Raw genomic sequence first — 19,325 nt, forward strand, 5'->3', positions numbered from 1 at the left:
TTTCAGAGATGAAGAGATAGCCTTAACCTTAACTTTCTCTATCAATCTTTATGTATTTCCAAGAGAAACCTGCTATACTGTAGACACCAGCCTACTGTAGCAAAAATCTTCAATTCCCTATTTTTTGAAATTTCACACACAGATTCTCATGAGAAGATCAGTTGGATTTGAGAGTTTACAGATATAAGCTTTTGAGAGTCAAAGCTTCCTTCATCAGAAATGAGCAGAAATTGATATCTCAGAGTCCTAGTCAGAAAATGAGAGGAGGGTGTGGTAAGATGAGGAGAGGGTGAGAGTGTTCCACTGATAGTTATGACAGTGGAACACAGTCGAGGCATATTCATGGTTAGGAAGAAGAGGGAAAGATGTTCTTTGCTGGATACATAGCATCCTTTCCAGCTAACACACACCTTTGATGTATTGACGAAAAGATGCAACTGCAGCAGGCTGGAGTCCCAAGGCTTAGGACCCATATTAGCTGAAGACTCCAGAACACATGTGGGGGGGGGGGGTGAGATCCAAAAAGGGAATCAGCTCCTTTGTTTGGGGTTCCTTCATGGTTCACGTTCTTAGGGAGGACCCCTGATTGGGAACTCTTTGGAGCGTGTGTTTTTCTGTGAAGGATGACGGAGGGGAATAATGCTAAAGAGAGTTGCAGATGCACCAGTCCAGCCAATTTGTAACTATCCAAACCAGATGCATCATGGATTGTCATTTTATTTATATTCATTAGTGTGCCTATATCTTTTCCTTTGCAATACCAGAGTCTGTCAGTCAAGGATAAAGAGACTTAGAAATTTCTATTCCTACTCATGTCTTATGAGCGGAGCTTTGACTCTTGAAAGCTTATACCCAAAAAATCTTGCTGGTGTCTAAGGTGCTCCATGAGAATATATATGTGAAATTTAAATGTAATTTAAGTGCACATGTACTTTTGAGTACATTTTTCACTGCAAAAAATTGGTTGTGCAAATGGATCAGGAAGCTTAAAAAACTGGACTGAGTTTCATTTGTGTGCATAACTTAACTGGTAGCACAAAACAAATACCATCTGGGAAAGAAATGGAAAGCTGCAGCAATGCCAAACTCAGCAAGAATATTTATAAAATAAAATAATCAAACTGAATGAATAATGGATAAAACACATCACACATGTTGTTCTGTGACCAAAAGCAGGTAAATCAGATCATCCAACATCTGGGGTGTGGTGGGGATAAATTCAGTGGAAAGGCATTTTGGAAGCATTCATTGTTTTGTGCACAAAACTGCGATATTTAGATGGGATAAGATAACAGGAATTACAGGGGAATCCTTAACAGAGTTGTAGTCAGTGGGTTTAGAAAGGTATACATATGTTTAGGACTGCACTGCCAAATTTGTGCATCTGTGGTGGGAAGAGAAAGAACTGGCACTCAAGAACTGACACAATAATTTGATAGAGCTCCATGTTCAGTATTTTATTAATCCCAAACCTTCCTCCTCTGACTAATCTCTCTAATTACCACCTTATTTACATTGCCATTGTTTGATAGTTGTGATTGACTCAGCACTCTAACCACTTTCAGGCACTCCCAGCTTAGTCCAGTACTCAAACCATTAGCTTAATGACACAGCACTTGAAGTTGATGCCTGTCTCTTGTTTTCCCTGGAAAGGCAGGATTCTCCTTTGTCCAGAGAGATTAGGGGTCACTATGCATAACTCTGAGGATCCCTTTTTCCCTATAAGAAGCCACCTCTCCCAGTAGCTGGTGTTCAATATCTCTGGACATTTCTCTGTCTATTGATATTGTTCCCAATGTGTTGATCTTTTTCTTAAAACCAAGATTCTTGACTTCACCCATCAAGCTTCTTGGCCTACCTATAGAAGTCGAGCTATTGCAGCTGGTAAACTAAGCACTATGGCCATTGCCAGGTTTTTTTTACAGGAAAGGCCATGGATATGTCCCAGCAACAATCCAGGCCTTCAATGCCAAGGTCATTCAGCAATTATTATACGGCATCCCAATTTGGACTGGTGCTTGGAACAGCGAAGTGGAACATGTGCAGTCATGGTTCCTGTATAAAATCCTTAGTCTTCCCCACTCAGTTACCTATGCCGTTCTTTGTTTAGAAACTGGCCAACCTCGATTGGTGACGAGAACCTGGTGCACCACCTTCAAATTTTGGGTGCGTACTTGTTTCAATCCTGACCTGAATAGTTTCTCTTACCATGCTCTTTCAGTTATGGTGGCATAGGATTGAAAACCTATGCCAGTTATGGTGGCATAGGATTGAAAACAAGTTGAGTGACCTGGTGATAACAACTGATGATATAGCTATGCTTACTGAAAGGGAGGCATGTGCCACAATCAAAAAGAGGCTCCTTGATTTGGATCACAGGGAATTGATAAACGACGCCAATAAATTTTGTTCTCCCTCCCTTTTGGGTATTCCATTGAATAATTTAACTATGGCAGGATATCTGCAACTGTTCATAGAGTCTAAATGTGATGGGCTATATCACTAGCTTGTTGCAATGTTTTACCTTCTGCTCTTCAACAAGGAAGAAGATTGGGGCTCCCGCACCACGAGAGGAAATATATTTGTGATCTCGCTTGTGAAGAGACTGTTTGGCATGTCTTATTACAGTGTCCCTTGTATGTGTCTATCAGAGCAAAGTACTTAGCCCCCTTGTTGGTAGACCAAGTTGAGGCAAGCAACGCACAAAAAACTGTATTTCTCCTTAATAATGAGAACAATGCGACATAGGAGGCCGTAGCAAAATTTCTGTGTATTGTTATTTCAATACAATCTTAACCACTCCTTCCTACCAGTATTATTGTTCTGTTGCTTCTTATGCCAATAAAGGTTATGAAAATGAAAATGAAATGATCTCTTTCTTCTGCCAAAGCTGATCGCGGGTCACTCAGCTCTGTTCATCGGACCATTCAGCTCCAAGATCAGGTGACTATAGCCCATATCCCCCAGATTCCTTCTATTTATTCCAAACTTTTTCTCTCAACACTGATTATATCCTAGGACTGTGTGTGTCTTCTCCTACTTTGATTGTTGTGTGCTTGTGTATTATTATTATTGTGCATTGTAACCCCATTATCCTTTAATAAAACTGTTAAACTTTATTTTGCTCTCCTGTGGATTTCTCGCAAAAGCTGACCTTTACATAAATAGGCAACAAAGAGCTCAAACTTGCCTGGCCTCTTGCTAATCCAAGAGTTTGCTATCACTAATTCCCCAGTCTACAAAGGGACAGACTTCCACCATTTGGGGTAACAGCCTATCTGAATGCTCACCCAACTGTGGAATGATTTCATGCTACATGGTATCTTTACATGGCAACAATTCATGGTGTAGCTCTCATTGCTGCTGCAAATACAGAGGCTTACACAGTGCCAACAGATCATCCCACAAAACAGCTTTTCCGAACACTTTTCTGGCCTTAACCCCCAAAGGCCACCATCCCCACCCCAGCTAATAAAGGGCTTTAAAAATGCCAACTGGCATACTGCTGTAGCATTATAGCATTAAAAAAAATCTATGGACACAATCAGCCGAATATTTAATTAAACCATTGATCTAGACGAAAAACATTTGAGACTAGCTCATGTGATATTTGGCGTAATAATGTCATTCTTTCCCAGTTTCTGAACACTTTGCAAAAAAGGCACACTTTCAACAATTTGTTGTCTTCAGATTGGTATAATTTGCATGGTGACTAACAAGGTAGAAAAACATCAGGCTTAAGAAGGTCATGTTGATCTTGTACCAATCACTAGTACTTAGCCCAGTCTATCTCACAAGGTTGTTGACAAGATACAAAAGTAAGGGAGAGGAAAACAGTGCATGCTTCCCTGAGGTCAGTGGAGAAACATATAGATAAAAATGTGCTAAATAAATAAAAGGATTAGAACAATACCTATTAATGGAGGAGTTTCAAGTTCTATTACATTCTTCATAGGATAGAACAAGACAAAGTGGATATCATCTATTATTTGTGTACTATTAAAACTATAACTGTGAATTGGCATCCTTTCCATTGTACTATATGAAGAGTTCTGTGAAATGAGCGTGTTAGCTGCTCTATGAATGCAATTCTAACCAGAAGTCTACATATGCACATTATTTTAAAATGTTGCTACACAATCACATTGGTGCTGAAAGGAGCTGGAGGAAGAAAGGGCTTCAGAGAAAGCCGTAAAACAGATAAGACCACAGTTTGTAGTGTTGCAATATTTTCCCTCAGTTATTCTAGATTATAGTAGTATTCAATTTTATGCCCACCAAGCTGGCTACAAGAGAGAGAAAATGAACTGCACAGTTCACCTGCTGATCATACCCTAATTATAACCATTTGTGATTAAAATTATGTAAGGCAAGCTTTTCCAAATCTCTGACAGGGCAGCTGAGAGGCTTTCTTTCTAAGCTAATTTTGTTTGCCCTTAATAAAATATATGAGAACTACTAAAACTGATTAACAGTGTCATCCTGAGAAGAGTTACATTCTCTAAGTATATTTTAGTAAAAATGGATAACACTGCTAGAGTATTATCCAACTGAAGAGACAGATAAACTAAACTATGCAGCTTGTTTCTGGGAGAGGAAGATGAAATGATCTGTCCCGCCTTCTCACAGAATGATCTGTAGTGAGCTTTTTGTAGTTCTGCAAAGAACAAGGAAGAATTATGTATGTAAACACTGCTGCCTGCTGCTTGACTCATCAGTATAATGGTTGGCGGGGAAAGGTCTCCCTTCACTGTGCTTGAAACTGTGCTCTTCCCACAAAGCAACCATGTTCCCAAACAAGCTGCAGCAAATGACTGACTTAAAATAACTTTATTTCAAAGAGCAGGCTGGGGACCTCCCTTTCAGTTCACCTATTTATCAACAAGTACCTGAAACATCAGACTGGAAAGGGTATCCATGAGACAATTATCTATCTGTAGGTAGTGCGACTTCAGTCTGCCACATGAATGCGTATTTTCTAGCACATTTGCACTCCTAATGAATGAGTACAGCAGTTCTGTCCCCTTCATGGAGAACAGTTTCAGTGTTTGTTTCAGTTGTTCCTTGAAATAGGTTGTTCCTTGAAACAGTTTCAGTGTTCCTTGAAATAGCTCTGCAAACATCACTTGGAACATCTTAGATAGGAAAAACCTTTTTAACAAGGTATTTACTCTCCCAAGACAACTTTTTTAAAAACTCCATCCAAGATGTATTGCAAACAGTACCTGACATTACTGTAATTCATTTTTGGAATAAATTTGGTGTGAGCATGCTCTAAGAAACAGAGCATTTAGTAAGAAATTGTGGAAAAGCAAACAGGGAAATAGTCAGGTTGTTACTAAATAACCTTATCAATTTTATATATTGTCATCATGCCTGAGACAGTAGACAGAGTCTGCATAATTAATTCAACAGTATTCTGCAATATTTGTCAAACTTAATCTTTTTCACAGAAGGAATGGGGATTGTATGCTTAGGGAAACAGCAAGACTTTTGCTCCAAATGTACTTTATAACACAGATAAGGACAAAAATATGATGAATAGATTCTTGGAATAACACTGAGAACAACACCTCAATTACATTAATGCCAAAGATTTTATATGAATAGCACATATCAACTAATGTTTAGTATCAACTAATGTATATTGTATACTACAATATACACCTTGTAGTATATTAAAAACAAGCTGTTAGGTATTAAAAAAATAGAATGTAGTACACAGAAAAAATGAGGATCAACATATTCCTGACAATTCTGTCAATGTAAGAAGATGCAGAGAAAGTGGAACTGACCTCTCGAGGACAAATTACTCTTTTGGGACGAGGTGCTTCCTGCTGTAACTGATATACTGTCAAATACAGAAACACAACAAATACAAATGTTAGATAGATAGTATAAGCCAGATGCTTCAAATATCAAATGAAGGGGAAACAGCGGGTTGAGGGAAAGATTACACAAGTGACATATTTGGAATGTGTATTAGTCAAGTCATTTATATGGAAATTAGTCCATGAATTGTAAACTGTTAGCATTGATTTTTGTCTTAATACTTCGGAGGGCAGTTTAAATTTGTAATTGTTATTAGCACCACTCATTCTAGTAATTCTGTTGGGAGGTTTATCTACTTATGATTGAACCTACTGCTGGTACAGACTTGCAGGCTGTTGGCGTGGTGTTCAGCAGGACTGATCATATGGCAATGGATCACGCTGTGTTGGTATCACCAGAGATTACAGATACATCTTTGACCTGGAGCAAGAAGAGTTATGTGCCCCTCGCTAGTTCTATTGTGTTATCTCTGAATGAGTCCTGATGGGTTGATAACTACAAATATAATAGAGGGCTGAAGAAAGAAGTAGGGTCAAGACTTGTTAGGGTCAAGACTTGTCTCCATAATTTTTCTGTTTATGCTCTAGATAGGTATGCTCTAGATAGCTAAGCCGATGTCAAAGGAAGTGTGAAACTGATTACACCAGATTGCTGGCAACTTCTAGATTATTTACTTTCCAGGGAACTACTCGTTTCACATTTTGTCTGAAAAGGAGCTATTAGAGAACACATTTATTTATTTTATAGCCCATCTTTCTCATGGTGGACCAAACTAGACATGATGGTGCCATGTCTGCCATAGGGCTACCATCAGCTTTTTAAAGTGGTTTAAAGGGTCCAGTATTAATTAGGGCCAGTACTGCAAGGGTCAAGTATTGATTAGGCCCATGGGCTGAGGCACTCATGTTGTTCTCCCAACCCCTTTCCAAATCAAAACTGGTTGGCATGAAAACCTGTATTTTAGATCAGGATGGGGCACTTGCAGCCTTTTAAAACCACTTTAAAGATCTGGTGGTAGTCCTGTAGCAGACACAAGGATGCCATCATGTCTAGTTTGGCCCTGACACTCAAGGCAGAATACAAAATATGAAATACAAAATATGAAAAGAAAAATCAATCAAACCACCCAAATCTCTAATAAAACGAAACAATGCCATGGGCTAGAACTGAAGAGATGGAAGCAAATCATACAAAGTGGCCAAAGAAACACCGCTAGTCTTTTAACACTAGTCATGGCTAGCATCTGGCAGAAACCATTGACTGTCATGTCAAAATGTATATGCATGCTTTACAAAAGATTTGATCTGGGGGCTTTTCTAAGATTCAACTACAAGTGCTGCTAAAGTCTGCCAAACCACTCTCTTCAGCAAATTATGATGGGATGCTACAGATGAACATGTACCATTGGCAATGACAGCTATACAATGCTACTTTGGAGTCTTTGAGAGCTATTGTCTGCACACAGTCTTTGAATATTACAGTTAGTGGTTCATAATGCATGGGAATAAAAACACAGAATATGATAAAATGAAAATGCTGGGCACAAAAATTGTCCTTTCAACTTAATCCTGCCACTGTTGTAACTGCTACTAACACACATATAAAGAATAGTGAAGAAGGTAAGCAGAAGAGAACAGAAGAAAGAAAATAATGTAAGCATGCATGCAAAATTCCTATTGTTGTGACAAACACATTTTACAGGAACTGATTAATATTTTTAAAAACCCATACATGTCTTCCTTTATACTTATTTCCCTTCTCCACCCGCTTTTTCTCTCACAACTATTTACAGCTTCTGCTCTAATGATCTTATGTCAGTAAGTGAGTTGGCCAGTAATAAGACAAGTAAATGAAATACATTAGAAAATTACTTTAGTCAGCAAGGGTTTTTTTTTATGCAGCATGAAGGAAGCAGGTCTTTAGGGAATATATAAGTGATAAAAGGGTTAGCTCAAACCTAGTTAGAATTTATTTCAAATGGGGGCTTTTTGAAAAAAGCTTTACTGTATGTGCAATAATATATATGCAGTAAAGATCAAGCGTGAGTTGATTCAGAGTCACAAATATTTGGGGAAAGACTCCCAGATGACACTGGCTAATGTTTAGTATTTATAGTGTTTTTTCCCTTAAGCATTGCACAAATAAACCTTAAAACATATTTTAAATGAGGAGAAGACATTTACTGTGCCATCCTGATGGGGGAAGCCGAAACAGCTGAGGAGGTGGAGTGACCCCAGTGTCATAAATGTTACTTAGGACAACGTAGGAGGCATTCATGCCAATGCAGATGCAGTTTCGCCAGCACTGGGGAGCTGCGCAGTAGTGCAATGCCCAGGTGCCATTTCAGCCTTGGTGACAGACACCTCCAGTGCATCAGCCTGCACTGGTGCTGAAGGGGGGAGTTCCAGGGGCGGAGCTGGCTTTAGTCAGCTTCTTGAGCCCTTTCAGGCTGGAAACCCCTCATTTGCTGGCACACATTTATGCCAGCAAAATTTGTGGCACAGCTCATTGTGCTGCATAGGCTACAAGAATGGGGAAAGGGGCAGAATCGCATTTGAGGCAGCTGTCCCTGGCTGTGCCACAACTACCTCCACCCCCGACTGCATTGCCAGAGTTTAGCCTTTATAATGCAGTTGTGCTGCAGGCAGGCAGAGCGTGCAATGCTGTGGTCAAGTCCAGTCTTGCAGGACAGAACAGGCAGCAGACAAGAGTGTAGTCAGAAGACAGTCCAATGGGTCAAGGCAGGTGGCAGGTGAAGGTATAATCACAGGTCAGTCCAATAGGTCATGCACAGGAGATCAAACAAACAGGCTGGAGATCAGCAGTACACCAGGCACATGGAAGCAACAGGAAACACACTTGATGCACCCAGGCAGAAACAAACTCATAGCAAGGCTTATATAGCAAGCCTTATTCAAGGGGCTGGGATTCTGCAAGGAGTTAATCGTCATCAGATGCAGAGACTTCTATTCTTCCATATCTTGCTGCCTTCTTTGAGCTCTCCTTCTTTGCTTCTGCAGCAGCTGCCTTTGCTTCTGCTTCCTATGCACATCTGGCTTGTTACTGGGTTCCCTAGGAGGATCTGCAAGCTCCTCCACCTGCACGTCATCAAACAGGGAAGGGCTGGGAGTTGGCCCTGCTGTCAGGTCTTCCTCGGGAGCAGCCTCCTCTGGCTGCATTATGTCCTCAATTTTTGCCGCAGAGTCCTCTGTGTCCTGGTAAGTACCCAGGGGCTGGCTCATGACAGCAGTCCTAAGCAGTCTTACCCTATCCACAGTTATGCTTTAAATCCATTGAAAACGTTGTGTATGTCTGCACTGTAAGACTGGGTAGTAACAGTTTGCCAATAAACATTTAGAGTTCATAAACTGTCATTTGAATTAAAGACCTCCTGCTCATATCTCATTAGTACAATGCAACACAAGGAACTGGGGGATTAATTTGAAAACTTATTAAAATGTTTGTATTCCACCTCACAAATTTTCAGGGTGACTGGAAGGAATCAATCAAAATAAGCAAATGCCAATGTAAATCCACTTAAACAACTATACTATAGCTGAACAGCTCAAATCACTCAAATATTAATGGATAATAGTGATGTCAGACAGTCATGCCAATGGAAATGAGGGTTCAGAGTAAGCTTTATGGGATCAAGTTGGCACCATTCAAATTTATCCTTGCAATGAGGCTTCGTGGATATATTTGGAATGCTTATTAGCTATGTCATTTATATGGAAATTAGTCAGTGAATTGTAAACTGCTAACACTGATTTTTGTCTTGATGCTTAGGAATGTAGTTTAATTTTGTAACTTGGTAGCATCATTTATTCCAGTGTATTTCTTGGGAAGTTTATATATGTTAGCCTACCTTTGGAACTTGCAAGGTATTGATACTGTACTAAGCACACCTATTTATGGGGTAACAGATTTGTAGATGCCACTCTGACACATGATTAGATAGGAACAACAAGGGTTACTCGCCTGAGGCTGATCCATAGTGGTAAACTGGGAGAAGGGGGACCTACAAATTCCAGCTTCACAATATCACTTCTGGAGCAAACCAGATGTGATGTCAATGTGTCAGGACAACACCATAACATAGTTCTGAAACTCTATGGTTTGGGTTGCCAACTTCAAGATAGGCCCTGGAGATACATGGGAACAACTGATGTCCAGGCATTACCTGGAGAAATTGGCTGCTTTGCAGAATAGACTTTATGGCATTATAACCTGTTGAGGTCCCTCCCCAGGTGCCACCTCCCTGCAAATGCCCAGACATTTTCCAACCTGGAACTGCAACCCTGCATCGAGTTTTAGATGAATGCTAGAGCATTGACAACGCTTCTGGTGCTAGAAAAGCAATCACGAAGTCAGGAGGACACAGATTCTCTTACCTTCTTCCTGTCAGCCTACTCAGAGGCAGTGGGGAATGGAGGGCCCAGCCAGGAGATCTGGGACCTTAGAAGTAACAGAAGTGACGTGGCCCTTATTATTATTGCTCTTATCCTTTAACTGATAGGTTGAAAAACGGTATAAGAATAGTAAATGGCCGAGGAGGAAACAGCTCACTGTTAAGGATCATGGAGGCCTCAGCTTTAAGGCTGCAATTGCTGCTATAAAGTTTGTATTTTGGTTCCTCGTGATTTAATCCATGGAACAGAAGGAGTGAACAATCAGAATTAAGAAAGAGGAGGAAGGAGATTGTACAGCTGTCTTCATAAGAACCATTATGTGTATCAAATTTGTAAAATATTTTTTTCTATTAGGGAAATAACTACTGTATGTGCAAAGATATGGAACAGGGCTGCAATAATTATCATAATATTTTTTTAAAAAAACAGCTTCAAAAGAGAACATTTTAGACTGCAGAATCAGGAAGGAGAGGAGACACTTCAGCCTGTGCCTGCTGGGCATTTCTGTGTAGCTACTTGTACAATCAATTGGTATCTCAAGGGAGCAAATGCCATTTTGAGTACAACTCTAAACAAACAAATGGTGGCAGGGAAAAGATTAGGTACCTTCTGCCAAAGCCACTTTAAATTCATTTTAAGTAATGAGTTGAGATTCTGCTACATGTGTTTGCATGTAGCATGTAGTTAGCCAAGAGGGCCAGTCCACACATTTACATATAGACAGCTGCAGATAATTATGTTATAATTGTAGGTAATTATGAAAATGCCTGTAGCTGTCTTTTATACATGTTCAATTCATACACAAGTTACTCCATGCACTTTCCCATGTATTCTAATATCCTGTTGTGATAGACAGGCTAGGTTCCACCTCTGCCTGGGAGCAACCTATGACAACTGACAGAATGTTGGTGAGTTGACAGCTGGAAAACAGAAGTTAAGAACAGTAATTGGGAGTTGGCAGCTGGGGAGTTGAGAAGTTAAAGGAGAATGTTTGACAGTGAAACTACAGAAGAGCTGCTTATAGTGGGCTCAAACTGCGCTCCAAAAAGTCAGTTTGTAAATAAAGGATCCCAGCTGCAGGAAGACGACTTAGTTAAACAGTTCAGTAAAAGCAAAAAGGCTGCTTATACCTTAGGTTCTTCAGTGTTGTGTTAAATAAAAGTTAACTTCAAGTGGCCTCATGGACTCTTCTCTGCAGCCACTTGCCCACCACTCCTGTCGCCCCCACGACTTCTGCACTATGTATGTGTGTGTGTGTGCATGAGTAAATGGTATCAGTAAATGGTGACTGGAACAGTGTTGAAGCCCCAACCTCAATAACTGCGTGAATTAAAATGGAGCTGTGCTATTAAGGGGTCTGGGTTACCCTGTCTGTGGATGTCTCTGTGAATGAGTAAGAGGACTTGAGGTGTGAAATGGTCATGATTTTTTGTACACTTTAAAAGAGACAAGAAGGGTGTCAACAGTTTTTCTAGATAGATGCTAATAGCATGGGGAGCTTAAGACAGAGGAGCAGATAAAGATGGGTTGGCTGTTGGGTGGGAAGGAAATAGAGTTGCCAACTAGAGTTCAGGAATATCCTGGAGATTTGGGAGGTGCAGACTGGGAAGGGTGGGGCTTGAGGAGGAAAGGACAGCAAAAGGGCACAATGCCATAGAGTCCATCTTCCAAGGCAGCCATTTCCTCTGGGGGAACTAGGGTTGCCAACCTCCAAGTGAGACCTGGAGATCGTTCAGAATTACAACTGATCTCCAAACGAAAGAGGTCAGTTTCCCTGGAGAAAATGGCTGCTTTTGAGGGTGGACTCTATGGCATTGAACCCTACCAAGGCTGTTTCTCTTCCCAAACCTCATCATCCCAAGGCTCCACCCCCAAATCTTCAGGAATTTTCCAACCTGGAGCTGGCAACCCTAAGGGGAAACTGGGCTCAATAGTTGGGAGATCTGTTTTGATTCCAGATTTGCAGATCCCACCTGGAGGTTGGCAACACTTGAAGGAGAGAAGGAAGCAAGAAAAGTTGAGAGGCTATAGGGGCTTTCAGGAAACTGAAAGAGAAGCAATGCGGGAGGGAAAAATTAGATGCCTCCTTCAAGTCCTTGTCCTTATGCTTGTCTCTGATATTTGCCTCCATTTGCTTTTATCTCATCTGGATCTTCCAAATCATACTTGATGCCTTTCTTATGTCTGGGAACATCTCTCCAAACTCAGGAACGCTGCCCTCCCCCCATTCCCGATGTCCAGTTTTTGATACTCACAGTATGATTTCCATATTGGAGGCTGGTACTCTTCAGCATCTAGAACAGTGATAAAAGAAAAATCGATCAACCAAAAGCTCAATGAATTTATTGACAAAGAGTTCAAAACTTGCCAGTAAAAATGTTATTGCCTTCCCAGGAGAATAACCTTCCTGTTTACAATACACAGCTATACATGACAAAAGTTTATTAATGTCACCAGGAGTGAGAACTTTGGAGCCATTTCCCCAAATTGGTATCATGATGATTTCTCGCCCATGCCTATGAAACTCTGTTACTGTTTAAAACAACTAAACAGAGCATTCAAATTATATTTTACTTGGTTCACTATAAAAAGGTTGTACTAAAGTAAGAATGGAAAACATGGAAATTATATATGAATACAGAAAATAATATTTCTGGGTCTTTTTTTGATTACAAAATAATAAGATTGATGGCTTAAACAAAGCGAGATACTACCTAGGGGTGTATTGCAATATATGATTTCTTCTCCATACTTGTATATGATTTAGCCAGTATAACAGACTTTTATTGAGAACAAAAGGGATAAAAAACACAGCAAAGAAGAACGAATAAAAAAGGACAAAAGTCTGAAGTCCAAAAGACACAGCTCACCCCAGAGCAGTTCTACTGAGCTGCGTTAAAGAAACTGTCCCCAATTCAGATAAAGTATTTAAAATATTTATATCCCTCTTTCCTCCTGAACAGTATGTAAAACTGAATGTGGCAAACAAAAGTTAAAACTATAATAAACAAACAAACAGACAATGGCAACATTATTAGCTGTCTCAAGCAGGACTGAAGAGGCAACAGCACAGAAATATTTTAAATATGTAAATAGATAGACAAAACGCAGGAGTTGCTGCAGGGAACTCTGTCAACCAACCAATCAAACGAATTATTGAATAAAGCTCACTCACAGACTTCCAAATGCTCTTTGTCAGAACGGAAAAATGCCCCTGTGGATCTGGGCACATAGAAACCGTAGAACACGTGCTTTCCCACTATCAGTTTTACAAAAATACACATATTAGTTAGATTTCACTACTGTTGTTTAGATTTCCAAGTCATACAGAACAATTTTATATCTCCATGTTTCTAACAGACACCAATCCTGATGTAACTTACAATGTGGCCAGGTTCTGTGTTACAGCACTCGAAACATATTGCAGGATGGTCTATACAATACAGCAGACTTAGAGACCGGATAGCTATAACCTTCCATTTAAATCTTTTAGTATCTTCTTATACCTATCCCACTTTAGCTTTTTATCCCTTTTAGAACTGATGTTTCATCTCTTATATACTATCCTTAACTTCATTTATCTTATGTTGGTCTATAACAGGGGTAGGGAACCTGCGGCTCTCCAGATGTTCAGGAACTACAATTCCCATCAGCCCCTACCAGCATGGCCAATTGGCCATGCTGACAGAGGCTGATGGGAATTGTAGTTCCTGAACATCTGGAGAGCCGCAGGTTCCCTACCCCTGGTCTATAACTTAGTACATATTTGATTTCATTTGATTTAAGTATGCTATGTATCTCTTTGTAAACAGGGTAGGTGCTTCTCTTACCACATCCAGCAGACCAGATTTACACCACATCAGTTATCCTTATTAGGTGCACATCAATACCCATTGAACGCAGTGAAACAAGTTAATCTTGAGTAATTCACAGAATCAGAGAACACACACACAGAAAACTAAACAAGTGCTCTACACTAACCACCTTGTCAAATTTTGCTGTCGGGTCATATTTAGAATCCTTCCAATCAATCGTGGAAGCAAAGTCCACTGAATTCTAAGGAAATAGCTCCCATGCAAAGGAGCCTAGGACCCCAGTCTTGTAGCATGACCCTATCAATAAGTTACACCCAATGGACAGAAAAAGATCACTCCAATAGCATATTGCACATAAATTACAATGCTAAATAAGCAGAGAAAAAATGTCCTGTATTTGAGTTGGTGGGAGGCTTCAATGTCACTATACACCCCCTTTGCTGGTGGGGATCTACCAGTCGGGGGAAAGCTGGGGATATGATTGGAGAGAATTAGATAGTAGCTGGAATCCTATGCTTAATTAAAGGTTAATTCTTGTCTGATAATAGCATAGTATTATGACTGAAAGAAACATGGTGTGAGTGAAAACATTCTTGCTAAAACAATAGACAATATGGACAACTTTCCTCCTATCCCTTCTATTTACATCCACTAGCCACACATATACTAAAATTGAAATGACACATGCAACCTAGCCAGTGACACAGATCACATATATCAAGATGTATGGTGTGGAGTCAATGTCACATTTTCCTCATGGGTACAAAATGGACACAATGGGCTCGGAACTAGCTGGCCAGCTGAGGCTGATGATCCCGCTTCTTGGGCATGAGAAGGCTGACCCACTGGACCCGACGCAGATCAGCAGGTCTGAAGATGCGCTGCCCTCCCCTGCTGTGCTGATGTGGTAGTCTTTAGAGGAACAAAGAGCAGGGAGTAGGAGAAGCTGTGCATGGTCGTCATCAAGGTTCAGCTGGGCCAGAGTAATTCTGTACTGACCCTGGCATAAAAGTCTCCTACCAGGATTATCTCAATAAGAGGGTGTTTGCTTTCTAATTTTTCAACAAATGATGATAAACTACTCCACGTATTGAGCAAGGAATCTTGTGTCTGTCCAGCGGGTATATAGAGGTTGACTATGATCATGGCCAGATCTTCCTCCTCTACCAAAACAGCCTGGGCAAAAGGTGGGCAGGAGCCCAGGGGAGTAGATTTGATACTGTTAGCAACTAATAAGGAGAGCCCACCACTGTAACAGCCAAATTTGGATACTCTTGGACCTGGAAGAGAGTACTGTTGGTAACCTTTTAAAAATAAATCTGTATTAGACCAGGTTTCTTGTAGGGCTATGAACGTGAATTTTTTTAGGTAGGTGATGAAGTCATGGTTGCTGATTTTATTGTTCCAACCTGCCATCTTCCAAGAAATAAAGGAAACTGCGTTCCTTGCCTGGCATCAATCTGCAAGAGTTATATCTTCTTGGCCTTTTGGCTAAGATCAAGTGTAATAAATAGAGTTAGTTTTCTCACCACTAATCAGGATTTCATCTATAGATTCCTGGTTTCTGGGCAGAAATTAACTCTGGGACACCCATGCACCTGCTTTGAACATCATAGGTAACTGGAGTTAGCATTTAACCATGCTCCTTGGGGTATGTAAAGGAGGGAGGGAAGAATGGCGTGAAATGTGTGTGTGGATACCTGGATGAATTTGTCCACATTTTCCCTTAATCAAATTGCATGTTGTGTCTGAACTCAAACTGTACACAAATGTTGTTTATGTGAGGACTGATGAGGGTGAGAGAGATATAAAAAGGCATGTGTATGAACAAAAGAGGACTATTGTGCGCTTCCCAGACCATTGTTCTTAGTTTAAACATTGTTTAATATTTAACATTGGCCTGATGCTCTCTGGCATATATCTATCAGGCATTTCGGACTGTTTGGAGACACATGTCTCTTTCACATTTAATAGCATTTGGCACACCAAGAGCTGTGCACAGTGTGTCCTAATCAATGAGAAAGAGAGACAGAATGAACAATCATGAATAAGGTATTGAAGAAGACTCCAAATTTTCACAGATCCCTAATGGTTATTGCATATTAATTTTAAAATAGTTTGCATTATTAAACAATGACAGTTGCTTTGAAAGGTAGTATTTCCCCAACAATTATATCATTTAATCATTTATCATTGCTTTATCCTCTTCACTAAACCACTTACCAATTACTGATTACTATCCTAAAGTTAGCAGAAACACCAAGGCAATATATTATAGTGAGAGTTTGTCATCCTTACTAGATAAGTTTTTCCATGTAAGCATACATATTACTATCTCACATTGACAGTAATGGGAATTGCAATCAGGTTTATTAGCTTTAATTTTTATTCAATTGATAACATTGACTATTGCCCAATAATTATTTAATGATTTATTTAAGCTTTTCTGAAGATTAAACACCACCAGATCATAAAACACTCTTGAAATATCCTTGAGGGAAAAGGTCAACATCTTGTTGAACTGACACCATGATGTCACTTCAGGGTTCATGTTAGAAGTGGCATCACAGCATTAGACAAATGGTGATACTGCCTGCATTTTCCCCTAACTGCTCTACTGAGAAGCGGTGGGCATCTGGGGCTGTCTGTAGGCCATCACCCACTGTAGCAGGAGCCCTGACAGCCCTAGCACTGCCCCCTCACCAAACTGATGAAAGACAGTGGCCTCATGGACACTTCTCTGCAGCCACTCTGTCAGTTTCCCTTCCAGCCACATCAAAACAGGATTATTTACAATACGGTTTAAAAGGGAAAGCCCTAGAAACACTGTAAGCCATGCTTGGAATGACCAAAACATCCTGTACACATCCCCCTTTTGTGTGGGGGCTTTCAGCATTCTATGTGGGAAAAATCCCTGTGTGAAAGCAACCGAAAATGATGTCACTGAACTAATTGTTCTGCAGAAAAATGGTGTGAAAATGTTTTTGCAGTGACTCCAATCACCTAATTCAAATAATAGCTGGCTTTTCATTATTTATAGCCACCATAATATTAAGCCTAAATGCAACTTGTTCCATCAGCTATTTTAATATATCATAATTGAAATGTGTCATATAAACAACACCCATAGTCTTACAACAGCTTGGAATATATTATGCAGTCTTTGCACATTATGCACATTAGTTTAAGTCCATCGGTAGATATCAGGAATTTGAAGACAACCACCTAATTGTCTCTGAGATTATTATAAATTTCTGCTTGGTATACAATTATAATATATGAGAAAACCTAAAAATGTTCTATGGGAAGAGAAGAATTACATTTCGTACGCAACATCAAAAGCACAACTCTTTTGATTAAGGCCAAAGTGTGAAGATCACGAAATCTTGCAAAATATTCCAGATTGAGCACAAATAATCATATCTTCACATGCAGCCACCACACAAAATCAGCTCAAGGTCAAAGAAAAACCTTAGCTTTTTTCTGAGCCCACTCACCTGTTTATTTTCATCAGGTTTTTTATCAGGTGGGCATGATATCTTCAAAGCTTCGAGTGCACACCTTATTAAGAATGGCAGCACAGGGCTTTGAAGCATCGAAGCACTGGATCCATGGAGAATTTGTTTAAAAAAACCCGGGGACAAGTACGAAAGGGTGGCTAGGAATCATTTTGAGGGGATGTGTGCAAACAAATGAGGGAGGATCAAAAAAGATTTGCAAATACTTTGCAAAGGTTTTCATTGAGTTGTGTGGAAAAGTCCAAAGAGAAGCCAAGATATATTCTGAAGGTTTATTAACCTTTAGCAAAATCCAGATCAGGGCCTTTTCTCACTCACTTGGGTCTGACAAGTGTTATTTTGCCATTGCTTTCACTGGGGAGAGGTGTTGGTGGGAGACTTTTTCTCTCTCATTAATCAAGGATAAAAGAGATGATTCTATTTCTGTAACTGACTAGGGAAAGCAACACACCATATTTCAAGGTCACAGTATTTTTCTTTAGAAGCACCTGCAAACGTATTTTTAAATGTACACATTTACATAGTTTTAGTCATTAAAAATTCACACATTTAATGGTGAAAATAATTGGGTTTTGCTTAAATACCTTGCCTTAATCAAGCTATCAAATCAGACTTTCTTCATAGATGTGAGAGTCACAAAACAATATTCTAAGTTTATAAATCGGATACAACATCACATATGTTCAGAAAGGTATGATCTCCATCAGGACTTGCCAACCCTTTCTTTAACTACTTCTGAGTAATTAAAAAAAATGTATATCTGGAGCTACTTCCCTTTCCCTCAAGCATATTGCCAACTCTTGTTCTGTCACAGAAACAGAGAATGAATTAGGAAAAGAACCAGAAATGAAGCAATAAGATAAGCAGCACAAGGCAGATCTTTTTGTGATATTTTGTTGAGTCTTCTGGGAATGCATAAGCTTTTCTGCAGCAGTCTGCAAGAAACTGGTACCAGTTGGACCCCAATCTGTTTGTTCACACATTTGCTAAAGCAAAAACAAAGCTTTACAGAGTCTGGAAAATAATCTATGAGCAAATCCAGTGACCCTCATAACATGAAATACTAGCTATTTAGGAATTTCTTCATATTTGCTTGGAAAGTCAAAATGTTGAAGAAAACTAATACTGTACTAAATGTTCTATTGTTGTGATTTTGTTACCCCAAATAGAGAAAACAGGATAAGTTACCCAATTCAGATTAGAGAATCAAAGAGACAGACAAAGAAAATGATTTCAAGAAGTTAGTAAGTTTATTAGAAAGGAACAGGTTGGGTGAAATAGCACCCTGGGACAGTGGAGAAAGACTCAACTTCTCGGCTTTGGAAGGACCATTCCCTTTATAGAAAAAAAAGTATCACATGCTGCAAGTCATTAAATTCGATACATCACAGAATTCCTTGACACCTCAGGGTCAAATTACAAGGACAATCCTCTTCAAACAATTTTCCACTCCCTTTATTAAAACAACTTTCTCCCGGCTTCTCGACCCCTCAGCCGCACCATCCCAGTACCCCTGCCTCCTTTACCCGCTTTAGATGGATGGTAAAACACAGAATCTGACAGGAGGAATGCACCGAGAGAGGACAAGTGTATTCCTAACTAATAATATCTGGTCCCCTTTAACTTAGTTCCCTTTCTCCCACCTTGGTTTCCAGTCAAGGGGAGGATTTACTGCTGAACAGCTTTGGCTGGTGTGTACCCTTAAAGGCCTCCTCCTTGTTATGTGTTAGGGAGCTTCTTTTTAGGCT

General features: G+C 39.9%; 1 protein-coding gene across 1 annotated transcript in view; it reads right to left on the bottom strand.

Moving 5' to 3' along the window:
• CHN2 (chimerin 2) overlaps positions 1–19,325 on the bottom strand; it is a 152,218-nt gene that overhangs the window by 85,579 nt on the left and 47,314 nt on the right. Inside the window, exons 2-3 of the mRNA XM_048511874.1 lie at positions 12,500–12,538; positions 5,796–5,851 (exon numbers count right to left, since the gene is read on the bottom strand). Of these exons, the coding sequence (XP_048367831.1) occupies positions 5,796–5,851; positions 12,500–12,538 (95 nt within the window). The remainder of the gene's footprint in view (positions 1–5,795; positions 5,852–12,499; positions 12,539–19,325) is intronic.

This window comes from Sphaerodactylus townsendi, linkage group LG11, assembly GCF_021028975.2.
Source record: "Sphaerodactylus townsendi isolate TG3544 linkage group LG11, MPM_Stown_v2.3, whole genome shotgun sequence".
Lineage (NCBI taxonomy): Eukaryota > Metazoa > Chordata > Lepidosauria > Squamata > Sphaerodactylidae > Sphaerodactylus > Sphaerodactylus townsendi.